Source organism: Capsicum annuum, chromosome 4 (genome assembly GCF_002878395.1).
Source record: "Capsicum annuum cultivar UCD-10X-F1 chromosome 4, UCD10Xv1.1, whole genome shotgun sequence".
Lineage (NCBI taxonomy): Eukaryota > Viridiplantae > Streptophyta > Magnoliopsida > Solanales > Solanaceae > Capsicum > Capsicum annuum.
In genome coordinates this window covers 2,485,596-2,500,616 of record NC_061114.1, presented here as the reverse complement: position 1 = coordinate 2,500,616, position 15,021 = coordinate 2,485,596, and the positions used below count along the sequence as shown (strand labels likewise).

The 15,021-nt window shown below is 35.4% G+C and overlaps 2 protein-coding genes and 1 long non-coding RNA gene across 3 annotated transcripts; 2 read left to right on the top strand and 1 right to left on the bottom strand.

Annotated features, from left to right (window-relative positions):
• Positions 1-5,757: 5,757 nt before the first annotated feature.
• Positions 5,758-7,683, bottom strand: LOC124897588. The gene is made up of 3 exons (XR_007054349.1): positions 7,593-7,683; positions 5,999-6,278; positions 5,758-5,947 (listed from the first exon to the last, which is right to left on the bottom strand). It is a non-coding gene; the product is annotated as an uncharacterized LOC124897588 (long non-coding RNA).
• A 2,069-nt stretch (positions 7,684-9,752) lies between these two features.
• On the top strand, positions 9,753-11,962 carry LOC124885334 (leucine-rich repeat receptor-like serine/threonine-protein kinase At1g17230). Its single transcript, XM_047411433.1, has 6 exons — positions 9,753-9,800; positions 10,006-10,795; positions 10,874-11,089; positions 11,323-11,584; positions 11,702-11,901; positions 11,952-11,962. Exons 1-6 carry the CDS (start codon positions 9,753-9,755, stop codon positions 11,960-11,962), a joined length of 1,527 nt encoding a protein of 508 aa, XP_047267389.1.
• On the top strand, positions 10,656-13,808 carry LOC107869892 (receptor kinase-like protein Xa21). The gene is made up of 4 exons (XM_047410528.1): positions 10,656-10,795; positions 10,874-11,089; positions 11,323-13,242; positions 13,339-13,808. Exons 3-4 carry the CDS (start codon positions 12,129-12,131, stop codon positions 13,674-13,676), a joined length of 1,452 nt encoding a protein of 483 aa, XP_047266484.1. The 5' UTR covers positions 10,656-10,795; positions 10,874-11,089; positions 11,323-12,128; the 3' UTR covers positions 13,677-13,808.
• The last annotated feature ends 1,213 nt before the right edge of the window (positions 13,809-15,021 follow it).

The following is a 15,021-nucleotide window of genomic DNA, read 5'->3' as shown; positions in this document are numbered from 1 at the left end:
TTTTTTTTGGGTCTTTTTTCACAACTTTTTGTTTTCTCTTTGTAACTTCAACAACAAAATTATGAAGAAGTACGTTAATGGAGGTTGTTTGTGAAATTTTTCTGGCAGCCAATGGCCATAACACAGATACAATTTTTTATTTTTTTTGCTTATTTTTGAAATTTTATCGCAACAAGAGTTAATAATTGTTGAATTTATTGCTAACTTTTATTACTTAATGATTAATGATTTAATAGCCATGTTTTCTAAGGAAAACATAATCTTCCTTATCTGCAACAATGTCAATGTGATTTAAGGCTTAAAAATCGGAGTTGTGTGTTATGTATCAGATAAAAAACTTGTTTAGAGATTTAGAAGGGATTTTTGTAATTAGTTTAATAGGATGAGATTTTAAGTAGTATAGGATACTTAAGGTGTTGTTTTATTTAATTTATCCTTAAAAAATATCCAACAATTCCCATCCAGTTTAAAATATGAGTTAAAATATTGAGTAATTTATCTTTTTTCCTTTTTGCCTATTTTATCATTCTTTATTAATTATAATAATTATTATATAAATATATTTTTAAAAATATTAAATTAATTATATTCAAAAATGATATAATAGAATTACTCATATTTAATGAATAAGTATTAGCTGTACAGAGTAGTATAAGTTTATTAATTAATGGTATTGTGCTCAAGATATGGGGGACATGATTAGTTGTACAAAGGTGTTTTTTACTCTATTTAAAATTATAATTATTTTATTTTATTTTATTTGGCCTCTAAAATTATACTTGTCTAATTTATCATAATAAGAAAAACAAGAAAATTTTCTTGAGTACATTTTTCCATTTCTATCTCATTATTAAATAATGAGATAAAGTAATAATAATCAAATTAAAAATTTTAAAATGTAATTAATAAGGTTAATTATTCATATTTATAATTTTTATTTGACTTTTAAAGAGCAAAAATGGAAAGTGATGACTCATTTATGTCCTACTCCCTTTATGTTCTAATTGTTTTCTTAATTAGTGTATATTGCCTTATAAATTAAGTTAATATGAACTAAAAAAACGTAACAAACAAGTTTAAACCAAAAAAAAAATTGCTTCATCAAAGATAAAAGTACATATATAATTATATATTTATATCCCCTATTGTAAATGTATTTATTTGTACATTAAAAGCAAAACATTAACATGATTACAAACTATGTAAAAAAACTTATACACAAATTACTCATCGAAATGCCAAGACTCGTGCAACAAGAAGCTGGATCGAAGCTATGTTATAGTTAGTTTTGGTCGTTGAAGCTTCGCCGTAGCAACAAAAGCTTCATACTCCGAAAACAGACCAGAAAGATTGAGACACCAATGCATTGATAGATACAAGGAGTCGCAACGATTCTAGTACACAAATTACTCATGGAAATAGTGCTATCGTCTTCATCTCAACATCCTCAACATCGATCGCGAAACCCTTACCATGTTTCACCCAATAATCCACTCGCGGATTTAGATGTGTAGGCTCGGGCAAATCGGCCCGAGCCACTTTTATGGCACCGGTCGATATGCCATATTTGTCATCTCGTTTCTTAACGACGCAAATTTTGATAATGCCCAAATCTACTGGCTGTGGAGACGTCATTAGTGATGGAGGCCCAATTGGTAACTTGTTACCTTTGAAATTGCAAAGTTAAATTAGCATCATTCTTGCTTAAATAAATAATAAAGATTCTATAGTCAAAAATAGACTTGCAATTCTATATAAAAATCATCAACTATTTATCAAACGCAATTCAATTATCGATGGTTTCATTTACTTGACATCAAATTATAACAATGACCTTAAACTTTGATAGTGCACAAATAGGACCTTTAACTATTTAAAACCCGAACAAATAAACACCCCGATCTTATGTGGCAAAATGTGTGTTGTACATGCTAAACGGCACGCGTCCAGCTTGAAATTTGAGCCTTTCAATGGTAAAAAGCTGATAAAATGACTATAATGCCCTTACTAATTCCTTTTTATATATTTAAATTCTCATTATTGTTCATTGTTCCATTTTGATTATTAAAAACTTCCAACTCTCTTTTCTCTATACATTGCACTTGCTCAACTTAAATGGTCATACCAAATTGGATTTCTTGCTAAATGTCAAGTCCCTATGGATCTATAATCGACTCGAAAGAGCCACTTTATTACTTGTATGACCGCATACACTTGCGTGTGCAGTTAGATTCAATTTCTAACAGAGACAAACACTAGGTGATTTCTTTCAATCTGTTCTAGCCTTGGTGGATAGAGCTAGTTACCTGGTACCTATTGCTAGTGAGAGGTGACAGGTACCCCGTGGATTTGGTTAAAGTATGCGCAAGCTAGCCTGGATACCACGGTTGTAAAAAGAATAGTGAATCCATTATTAGTTGCCTACGACGAATCCTTTTGTTATTGGAGATGGATTATTGTTTTTAGGACAAAGATTTATAATGTAAAATGTGAGCTACAATTTTTGCCAAATAAATTAGAAAATTGCATTTTTTTTTTTGAAATATCACACATAAATTAGGAGGAGGTAGAGCTGTCAATATGGGTCAGGCCTGTTGGACCGGTCTGACTCGGCCTGTAATTTGATGGAGTTAGGCTTCAATTTTTGCAGCTCATTTAAGAACATGACTTTTTAGCTCGGTAAGTCCATGGCACGTGGGGCTTGAGCAATGTGGGTTGGACTTAGCCCGTGTGCTAGCCCGTAAGTCAACTATACATGCAACTAGTTAGATTGCTTATTAGTATTTTTATTTGGTTCGAAGGATATCATGTCAAAAGTTATTTGATTTTGCTATTAGCAGTATTTTTGGGGTGTTGAGACTTGATTAACAAATACTAACACTATGTAATATTGTCTGATAGTATTTATGTTTATTAACATTCTAAAATTAAATTCTAAAATATTATTTTTTAAAAAGTGGGCTGGCCCGTGAGGCCTGCTGTCACGACCCGAACCAGGGCCTGGCCGTGACGAGCATATCGAACCATGGAGGCCCGAAACACCCCTATCTGTCTGATAATCATGCACATAATTCATATGATCAAAGTAATGTGGAAGAAACACAATATAACGGAAACATGGTGAAGAATCATATGAAAACGAAAATAGAGAATAGTGTCCCACAATCTAAATTAACATCTCTAAAACCGTCTGCGAAATCTCTACTACATGACTGAAACAATGTCTATCTGAAAACTGGGACAAGGCCCCCAGCAGACCCCCAAAACGGAATATAAGATAAAAGGACTGCAGGACATAAGACCTTCCGAAACATAGAAGGCTCACCACTTGTCTCTACAACTCTATCTGAATGATCTACTGATTCTCTTGACCCCTAGAATGGGCCTCTGAACCTGAGAGGTTGGAGAGGGGAGGGGGTCAGCACAAAAGTACTGGCACACAGAGATATCAAAGCAAAACTTAATATTTTTACAAAATATAGTTGAGAGACATTATAAAACAATTTCGTATCAAATCATTTGAAAGAACATGGGTGTAATGCAATAGTTTTTCCTCAACAATAATGAAATGCAACTGAGCTAGGTTGAATACCCTACATAATTTACACCAACTATCAAACCTCGGTTGCCACCGATATTAGAGTATAAGTGAGGGAGAGACACACAAGATCACACAGCATGGTGTCTCGACCCATTGGTAGTGCCCAAGATCACTTGGCCCGGGATCCTACCTATAGTCCCAATTTGGGAATGACATGAAGTCAAGTACACAAGATCACTTAGCCTGGTACCAATATTCCGTGTCAACAAACACATTTTTCCAGCGATGAGCCCTTGTGTCTCAAACGCCTTCTTCAGGCATCCACCTTTCTCATGTAAAATCAATGCGTTCAAATTTCATCTTATTCAATCACATGTCGTATTCTGTAGGGTATCGTCATACATGACTTGCAAGTCATCAATATCACATCCACATATGCATAATCATGTAAAAACCAAGGTGCTTCATCATTTACAAGTGGTGAACAATATTTATTTCAAATTCATGCTCTCTTTTGTTGATCACAATATAATATGGAGTATCGAAACATTATCATGCGAATTTGAAAACAATTTATCATTCAAATTTATCAAACTTCCATGAAAAATCTCAAATCACATATGCATGGTTTCAACCATTGAAGTATATAGGCAAACAATTCCCAAGACAAAGAAAATGACTTAGAAATCATGTTGAAAGCAAGATATTAGCATTTGATTGAAAACCCCCATTTAAAATCATGCATGTTCATAAAACTACACCCATAAGATTTTTGGATAACCCCACGTACCTCTATTTCCAAGGATAATAGATGTTTCTTGAAGCTTGCGGATTGGTGATTCCAAATATGTAATTATCTTTGAAAATCTACGGTCAAATCTTGAACTATTTGGGTTTTTATTTTGAAACCCTAAGGAGAATATTGAGCACTTTTGATGAAAGAATATGTATTTTGGGGTCCTTGAAACTAAATCTCGTGTTTTAGGGCTAAGTAAAGGTGGAAAAGGACCACTTTATCCTCAACATGGAGTGTTTAAATCACCAGAATTCCTTACATAGGCGCCGCCCATCCCGTTGCCTATGTTCACATAGGCGCCACCTAGGCTATCTCCTATGTTTACATAGGCGCCGCCTAGGCTATTGCCTATGCTTTCCAGTGGCCATGGGCGATTGGTTAGGCGACGCTTATCACTTTGAAGGGCCATAACTTCTTGCTCGGGTGTCGGATTTTAGCCAAATTGGTATCTTTGAAAAGCTAACTCGAATACCTATCATTTGACACATAGTAGGCTTCCTAATTAGATATATACAAAGAGTTATGGTCGATAGAAGCTGACACACTTTACAACTTCCACTAAAACTTAGTCGACCGAAATAGTTTCAACTCGTCCTTGAGTTGAAGGACATCTATGGTCTAAATTCAAGCTTGAGTGGATTCACACGCTACACAATAATTAACATGCCGCATTGGCATGGGATTTTATGACTTCGGGAATAGCAACACATCGAAATCATGGTCTATATTGTAGCCCGAATTGCGGGGCGTTACACCCGCAGCCCACACAGTAATGGTGTGGGCTTGGTGTTTTTTGGCCCATAATTTTGATGGACCAGCCCGGCCTGACCCGTTAAACTCAAAGTCCGTGTGGGCTAGTCCGAATGGGTTGGGCCGACCCATATGGACAACTCTAGGAGGAGGCGAGGAGTAGGGGTGTGCATCGGTCGGTTCGGTTTGATTTTATATGTTATCGGTTCGATTTATCGATTTTTAATTATGCTAAATCAATAAGATATTTTTTATCAGTTTTTAGTTTATCGGTATTTAACCCTTATCGGCTCGATTTTCGGTTTAACCGATAATAAAATCCTCATAAAATAGAAATAGTAGTAACTAACATGAAAAAAAAATGAATCTTAGTTGTAACCAAAAATCCTATATGATGTGTTTTAAATTACAAGAATATTCAAGTTTGAACTAAATGTTGTTGGGAATTTAAGAGTTTTATAATTGAAATAATAGGTTTATATATATATATATATATATTCTTATTGAGTTATCGATTTACCCAATAACCCAATCAGAAAAAATCAAATCAAACCAATAACCCAATATTTTTTTTTATAAAACCATTAAAAACCATTAATCCAACAACCCAATAATAATAAACCAATAACATTTTTATCTATCGATCGATTTGTTTTTTACCCAGCGCTAATATAAATTCCACACACGTCTTATTACACAACTGACAACACAAAGATAACTGCTAAATTATCGTTTACATGGGAAGACAAAACGACCATCAATCCCTAAAGTAAAAACCAAAAAGAACTTAAACATCACATGGATTTATTTCATACCATCTGCTGAAACAACACAACATGAGGTATTTCAAGCACACACACCTAGCAAGCATTAACTAAATTTATTTATATAAATCTCATGATGACACATACATATATCCCTTTAATTCATCTTAACATGGTGATCATCAATAGCTTTGGTCATACCAACAATGAAGTCCAGCAAATTTATTAGTTCAGGAGCATTCTCATTTGGCCTTTCATACTCCATTCTCCAGCATACCAAATCGATTTCACCTTTTTGCTCCATATGAAGAGTTGCTTTCCAGTTATCATATTTATCCACTAAATCTCCTTCAAATTCTTTGAATCTGATCACCTTTTTCCCCTCATCTATACCTTCAATTATCTGCTTGGAATTTTTTTTCCCCTTCTGCTTTACAAAACAAAGGAAAATGCTCTATTTCCATCTTGAATTATACGCGAAAAGGCTGAGATACAACCAAACTTTAAGAGGGTCCTATTACCCCTGACTAATTAAAATCATATTTTTGACAACCTTAGTGCCTACTTGGACCTTTCAGTGAGTTGTGCCACGTATGTGCCACATAGGCATTAAGGGTGTTAAAATTATACTTTTAATTAATTCAGGGGTAATAGGACCCCGTTAAGGTGTGTCTGAACCATTTTGGGTATAGTTCAAGGGTGAAATAGAACATTTTCTCTTACAAAAACAATGAGTTATTTTCAAATTTCACTAAGAGTCCTTAACAAAAGAAGAATTGGAAAAGATGGAGGGTATGTTTACGGAGGAAAATGTTTCCCATAGAAAATATTTTATACAAAAATAAGTGACTTCTTATTTATTTTCTTAAATTAATACGCAAGTAAAAATGTTATCCTAAAAATATTTTATATATCTAACATAAACTATGAGGATAATGTCTCTTATTTTCTCCTTTTCATTTAGGAAGTCGTTTTTCTTATTTTCAAAGAATTTATTTTCCTAAATAAAATAGTTTCTAAAATTTTTATCCACTCGAACTTGAAAATAATAGAAAAATATTTACAGTCTCAGCTTTTAAAAGAGAAAAAATAAATTACAGTTGTTATTTAGGACGTGTTTGATACGATGGAAGATAATATTTTCTTAGAATTATCCGAATATCTTACTTATTTTCTATGTTCGATAAATAAGCAAATATATATATATATATATATATATTATTTAAAGAGAAATTTAGAAAAATATAATGAAATGGAAGGGGTGGAGAGTGAGGGCACAATGGTTATAGGCAGTGATGGAGCCAGCATCTTAATTGAGGGGGTTCAAAATAAAAAAATGTGAACAAAATAATTAGTCGAAGGGGGTTCAGCGTTAACTATATATACATGAAAAATAATTTTAAGTTTACATACAGAGTATAATTTTTCGCCGAAGGATGAACCCCCTCACTATAAGCTGAATCCGCCACTGGTTATGGGGGGTGGAATGGTCAAGGGATGGGGGGTTGGAGCCCTTAAGTGGATACTTCTAAAGTTCGGATATGTCTCAGTCATTTCACGTATAGTTCAAGATAGTAATAAAATATTTTCTCTTTTAAATATAATACCTTACTAACAACAATATCTAATTGTTAGTTGGAGCATGTAGCTTGAGGAAGCTAACATAGTTTAAGAAAAATGATTTCATTAACAGTAACAACATTCATTAATTTTAGGGAATTTTAAAATATTTTAGGCTTACCAAGGTTATAGGTCCAAAAAAGTTTGGAGCCAACAGTTCCAAAGACACCATCAATAAGCTCACAACCTTGTATATGTAAAGGGTATTGAAGCCCGATTAATCCGGACCGTGCGTTGCAGGGCCCATTATGGTGGCAACACTCCCAACAGGGTTTTCTCCGTACCCAGGATCGAACTCTTGACCTCTGATTAAGGGTGAAACAGCCCCATCCACTGCACCACAATCCATATTGATATAAAACAATATTATATTCGTCGAGAAAAGGGACATAAAATTCACTTTTCATGCACTTCAAGCAGTGGTGCTATGCAATTATGTTTCAACAACTTTTAGTTAGAAGTGGCTCCATATGCAATTATGTTTCAACCACTTCTTGCAATATGGCATGTCAGGATACTTGTAACAACCTACAAAAACAACAACAAATTCAGTGTATTTCCACAAAGTAGAGTTTGGAGAGAGTAAGATGTACGCAAGTTCATACCGCACCGTGTGACGTTTCGGGATGAGATTTCGGGGCGTTACAATAAATATAATTATCATTCAAAATAAATAGTAACAAATATCCTTTTCAGTACAAAAAAGATATTATGGCAATAGCTTAATTACCCCTTAATACTGTTTTAGAGGCAATATTATTACAGACAATTGCAGTTTAGCACTCTTTATAAATGTCCTAAAGTCTATAGCGACATTAGATCTAGGGATGGCAATGGGGCGGTGTGGGTGCGGTGCGGGGCGGGTTTTAAGCTATGCGGGATGGTGCGGGTTTTAAGTTATGCGGTGCGGTGCGGGTTAAAGTAAGTTTTTTTTTTAAATGGTGCGGTACGGTGCGGGTTACGGGTATATGCGGGTTTAAATTAAAAAAAGCTAAAAATTAGTATTGTTCTCGTGAATATACCTAAAATTATATGTATTCTTTACTTAAAAATTGATAATACTTAAAATGACATGTATAACAACACAAATAAATAATTTTATAATAGCCTTTTTAACATCTCTATCCATTTTAATAAAAATATGCTATTTGATCATTACTTGTACACGTTATACTTTTTGATAATTTTTAGTGAAAAGTGATATAATAGAAATTAGTTATTATTTTCTAGTTGTGGATTTAAAAATATTATGATTTTCAATGGAGTTACGATTTTTTCAAAAAAAAGGAAAAAATAAAAACATGGGGCGGTGCGGTGCGGTAATGCGTGGGTATGAATGTGGGACGGGTTTATGTGGGTTTAAAGGTGATGCGGTGCGGTGCGGTTTTAAAACTTGCGGGGTTTAGAAAAGACCCGCACCGCACCTAATTAGATCCAATGTCAATTAATTAATGTCAGTAAAAGTATTAGCACTCTTTGTTAAAATGGATATTTATTGCTGCTAATAACTTTCATTAGATGTATTTATCGCACCTTTCCCTTATGCGAAATCAATCCTTATTTTGCACTTCCTCTCACCACCCTAAAATATATATTAATAATGAATTCTTCATAGCGCTTCGACAGGCATATAAGGACCATCGAAGAAGTGCCTCAACACTCTGCAACCATTACTTTGATTCCTTTTATGCAATTATGGACTCCACGAAACTTTATTAATTTAAATGCAACTTCTTGTTTTATTGCCAATAAAAGGGCAGCCCGGTGCACTAAGCTCCTGCTATGCATCGGATCTAGGAAAAGGTTGGACCATAAGGATCTATGGTACGTAGCCATACCCTGCATTTTTTGCTAGAGGCCGTTTCCAAAGCTCGAACTAATGACCTTCTGCTCACATCACAACAACTTCCCCAGTTACACCAATGAGTTGGTTTAATTCCTCAATTCTATGAGCATTAGACATTAGTGTTTGGAGCAACCAAATAACAAAATTTGACTATTATTGGCACTACTCTTCACCACACAATTCTACAAATTATGAAAGCAAGACTATTTCCAAAGAATTAAGCACACAAAAAACTAAAGCAAGACTTGGTTGGCTTGCCAAGTCTTTGCTGAATAGAGGACTTTTTTGCCAGCATATTTATAATTCTGATTGAGATGTGAAAGACTTGGTTGATTTGGTGGTATTAGTATTGATATGACCAAAAGGGAGAACCTCATTTCTATTTAAAGTCTCAAAACCACATGTTATAGAGTATACCTACTAATTTTTGCAATAATGGAGAAAGCCTTCACATTTTTTCTCTTAACACTCTTCTTGCTTATGGTTAGTTCAGTCATGACCCAAACCAACATTACTACAGATCAATTAGCTCTTCTGTCTATAAAATCCCAAATCATTTCTGACCCCCTTCACTTCTTTAATGAAAGTTGGTCTCCCGCTACGTCCGTTTGCCATTGGGTTGGAGTCACTTGTGGCTCTCGTCACCAGCAAGTGAAGTCCTTGAATCTTTCTAACATGGCTCTTACAGGCAAGATTCCCCGTGAATTTTGGGAATCTCTCATTTCTTGTTTCTCTCGACTTGCGAAGCAACAATTTCCATGGAAATTTGCCTCAAGAAATGGCACGCTTGCATTGGCTTAAGTTTCTTGATTTAAGTTTCAACAACTTCATAGGGGATGTTCCCTCTTGGTTTAGGTTTTTACACCAACTTCAAGTTCTAAAAATTGGACATAATAGTTTCACTGGTTCCATTCCTTCTTCATTTTCTAATATTTCCAAACTTGAGACTTTGAATATGGGATACAATTCCATAGAGGGACAAATACCAAAATTGATTGGAAGTCTTATAAACCTAAGAGAATTAAACATGAGGGGTAACAAGCTCATAGGTTCTATTCCTCTGTCACTCTCAAATGCCTCAAGGTTGGAGACTTTAGATATATCTTATAATTCACTTCAAGGAAACATCCCAGAAGGGATCGGCAATCTTCATAACATGAACTGGTTGTCCCTACAATATAATCAACTTTCGGGACCATTTACAATTTCCAATATTTCTAGGGTCGAATTCATTGAATTTACTGGCAATAGCTTATCAGGAAGTCTTCCCAATGGTTTATGCAATGGTCTCCCAATACTCAAAGGGCTTTATTTATCCACAAACAAGCTTCACGGTCATATGCCTACAAGCTTGTCAAATTGCTCACAACTTCAACTATTGGATTTATCAGAAAATGAGTTTGATGGACCAATACATAGTGAAATAGGAAGACTGAGTAACTTGCAGACATTGTATCTCGGAACTAACCATTTCACTGGTACGTTCCATCTTATGAATACTAGCACTATTGTATCTTATTACTTGAGAATTTTATTATATTACACATTAATTTCAGGGATAATTCCACAAGAAATTGGAAATCTTGTTAATTTGGCAGAGTTAGCCATGGAGAAAAACCAGATTACCGGCTCTGTCCCGATCTCCATATTCAATATCTCATCGCTGCAAATTTTGTCAGCGTGGCAGAACAATCTTAGTGGATTCTTACCACGGGAGATTGGCAACTTAACCGACATGCAACATCTACAGATTAGTGGAAATAAGCTTATAGGTACATATATATTCTAATGATGTCTCGTGTTAATTTTTATAGACCCATTACAACTATTAAAATTCTATGAATTTATGCTTGTAATGAGTAATAAAATGTAACAGTTATAAATAAATCTTCAAGCGTATGACAAGAAACACCCTCTCCCATAACCAATTAATTCAAGATTCTTCTTATCAATTCAAACTAAAGCATGTATCACTTGTATTCATGTTTTCTTCATGTGTTGGCAGGTGAAATACCCAAAGAGATAAGCAATCTCGTTGAGTTGGAGGAACTTGATCTTGGGTTTAATAGTCTATCAGGAAGCCTCTCACCAAACATGTGTTCTATCTTATCCAACATTGAAGAGCTTTATCTGGGAAACTTAACCAATCTTGTTGGGACTATTCCTCATTCCATCTCCAATTGTTCAAAACTTACTAAACTAGACCTTTCAGGCAACAAACTCACTGGATTGATTCCTTGTTCTCTTGGATATTTGACTCATTTATGGTTCCTAAACTTGGAGAGAAACTATTTAAGCTGTGATTCTTCGTTAAGCTTCCTATCTTCCTTAACCAATTGCTAAAATTTAAAAACTCTTTATCTATCTTCAAACCCTCTAAACAGCATTCTTCCAGTTTCTGTAGGGAACTTTTCCACATCTCTTATAAAATTTTACGCCAACAATTGCAAGATCAAAGGGATAATTCCAAATGATTTTGGGAACTTAAGCAGCTTATTAGACCTTGATCTTTCTGAAAACAGCTTGGTTTTATCGATTCCCAAAACAATTGGCAACTTGAGAAACCTTCAGCGCTTCAACTTGCGTATCAACAAACTTACAGGATTTATTGGTGATCATATATGTAAATTGCAGCATTTGGGTGATATTTACTTGGGTCAAAATCAACTTTCAGGATCGCTTCCTAATTGTTTAGGGAATATTACTTCCCTTAGGGAGATAAATCTGGGTTCCAATAAACTGAGTTCCAATATACCACGAAGCTTAGGGAACCTTCAAGATCTAGTGGTTCTTGACTTATCGTCAAATAACATGGTAGGTTCTTTACCTCTAGAAATTGGAAATCTAAAGGCGGTAACCAAGATGGATCTATCGATGAATCAATTCTCAAATGAAATTCCTAGAGAAATTGGAGGCTTGCAAAATCTGGTGCACCTTTCTTTGAGACACAACAAGTTGCAAGGATCTATACCTGACTCAATTAGCAACATGGTAGGTTTGGAATTCCTAGACCTTTCTCATAATAATATATCTGGAAACATTCCTAAGTCTTTGGAGAAGCTTCAAAACTTGAAGTATTTCAATATTTCTTTCAACAAATTGTATGGTGAAATACCCTCGGGAGGCCCTTTCAAGAACCTCTCGAGTCAGTTTTTCATCCACAATGAAGCATTGTGTGGTTCTTCAAGATTTAGTGTCCCGCCATGCCTCACTTCATCAAAGAACAGATCAAATAGGAAAAGATTGCTAGTTCTTTTTCTTTTGCTAGGACTTGCAAGTTTGTTTGTTCCTATCATATTAGTGTTTTTATGGATAAGGTATAGAAGAGGTAAAAGAGCTCCTCAACAAGCTGATTCATTATCTACCATAACACAAGAAAGAATTTCATACTATGAATTGCTCCAAGCAACTGATGCACTTAGCGAGAGTAATTTTATTGGTTCTGGGAGTTTTGGCTCTGTATACAAAGGTGTTCTCAGAAGTGGAACTGCCATTGCAGTTAAAGTGTTCAATCTGCAACTGGATGCGGCATTCAAGGGTTTTGATACGGAATGTGAAGTTTTGCGTAGCCTTCGCCATAGGAATCTCGTAAAAGTCATTACTAGTTGTTCCAATCTTGATTTCAAGGCTTTAGTTCTCGATTATATGCCTAATGGGAGTCTTGAGAAGTATTTGTATTCTCACAGCTACTTCCTCGACATCAAGCAGAGACTAAGCATAATGATGGATGTGGCATGTGCTTTGGAATATCTTCACCATGGGTGCTCATCGCCTGTGATTCACTGTGACGTAAAGCCTAGTAACGTCTTGCTGGATGAGGATATGGTTGCACATCTAAGCGACTTTGGCATTTCAAAACTTCTTGGTGAAGATGAGAGTGATTTATACACAAAAACATTAGCAACATTGGGTTATATTGCACCAGGTACGTCTCTTGATTTTGCTTTGCACATTTCTTTTCCCTTTCTCTTTTTCCACCTAGTTATCATGTTACATCTTTAAATTAATTCTTTGATTGTAGAGTATGGACAAGATGGATTAGTGTCTACTAAATGTGACGTGTATAGTTATGGAATCATGTTGCTGGAAACATTTACTAGGAGAAAGCCTAGTGAGTTTGAGGGAGATCTTAGCTTGAAGCACTGGGTGAGTTATTCACTTCCTGATTCAGTAATGGATGTTGCGGATTCCAACTTGGTTTCACCGATGGATAATCACTTGAAGAAGAAGTTAGATTGTGTAACATCAATCATGAAAGTGGCACTAGATTGCTGTGCTGAATCTCCAGCAAGACGGACAAACATGAAAGATGTTGTAGGGATGCTACAAAAGATCAGAATTCAACTTCTCGCATGTTGAACAGGCTCTTGGCAATTCTTGATACGAATAACTTCTTTTGCTGAAAATGTTTGCTAAATAATTGTATTGATGAGAAGAATGTATTTTTTTGTGTTTTTTGCTATAAAAGGAATTTTATGAATTACTCCTGCACTTGTTTGTTCTTATGAACTAGCTTGCTGATGTCCCCCAGTGCATTCCAGTGTTTATATTTTACCTCTTTATATAGCATGTCAACCCAAGCAATCCATAGTTTCTCTGTGTGTAGACTCAAAGCCCAAAGCAACTTACAGATTGCAGCTTGGTTCCATCGTTCTATAGGCAGATTTTCTCTAATGCCACCGTAGAATTCCTTGTTATTGTAGCTTCCCCAGACCACAAATAGATTCTACAAGTGGCCTCTATCAACTTGATTGCTTTCTTTGGCATTATAAGAATTTGACCCTCTATGCATTGATCTTGGCAGTAATCTTTGACAGTAGGGGTTTGCGTTGCAGAACGGTGAGTATTTTAATGAAAGAATGGATTGTTTGGAACATGAGACCTGCTCCGGTTCTGTTATATTAGTTATCTGGTGGGAGCAGACCATCAAATGATTAGAATGGAGAAAAAACATTGCAGTTTGAAATACTCTTGTTTACAACTGTTGTCTATAAGCACAGAGCAGTGCTGGAAAGAAGATGTTTATTAATGAAGCAGAAAGCGTATTAAATAGAGTTACAGATAAACTAAGATGAGTCCTAAACTAACTAAACTAGATCAGTCCTAAATAAATAAAACTGCTGAAACATATATTATGATTACACTTCTAATTACTAACTAACTTGACACGGGATGTGTCAATACGCCCCCTCAAGTTAGGCAGTGAGTCACTAAGCCTAACTTGAATAAATTCTTCTCAAAAGCCAGTTTAGGCAGTGCCTTGGTGAGAGTGTCAGCGATTTGATCGGCAGCATGGACGTGAACAACTCGAACCTTTTTTATGTCGACATAGTGGCGAACAAAGTGAAAATCCACTGCAGCATGCTTCACTTTGCTATGGAGGACTGGATTTTTACTCAGGAATGTGGCTCCAAGATTGTCACAATAAATGGTAGGCATATGATGTATTGGAACACGTAGCTCAGTGAGAAGATTGGTAACCCACAGGGTTTCAGAAAGGGCATTAGCCACTGCCCTATATTCAGACTTAGTGGAGGAGCGAGAGACAGTATTTTGCTTCTTTGAGGACTAGCTAATCGGATTGTGACCAAGGAACAGGATATACCCGGATGTGGGAACTCTGTCAGCAATGTCCCTACCCCAATCCGCATCAGAGTACACGTGCAGGTTGAAGTCCTAAATAGGGGTTACACGTAGGCCTAGT

What these genes read in the sequence shown, in the direction of transcription:
- LOC124885334 (XM_047411433.1), top strand. Translation starts at nt 9,753, where the DNA reads ATGGAGAAAGCCTTCACATTTTTTCTCTTAACACTCTTCTTGCTTATG. An exon ending in TAACACTCTTCTTGCTTATG is followed by an intron (nt 9,801 to 10,005) that starts GTTAGTTCAGTC and finishes TGGCTCTTACAG; the next exon opens with GCAAGATTCCCCGTGAATTT. An exon ending in CGGAACTAACCATTTCACTG is followed by an intron (nt 10,796 to 10,873) that starts GTACGTTCCATC and finishes CATTAATTTCAG; the next exon opens with GGATAATTCCACAAGAAATT.
- LOC107869892 (XM_047410528.1), top strand. Translation starts at nt 12,129, where the DNA reads ATGGTAGGTTCTTTACCTCTAGAAATTGGAAATCTAAAGGCGGTAACC. An exon ending in ATTGGGTTATATTGCACCAG is followed by an intron (nt 13,243 to 13,338) that starts GTACGTCTCTTG and finishes CTTTGATTGTAG; the next exon opens with AGTATGGACAAGATGGATTA.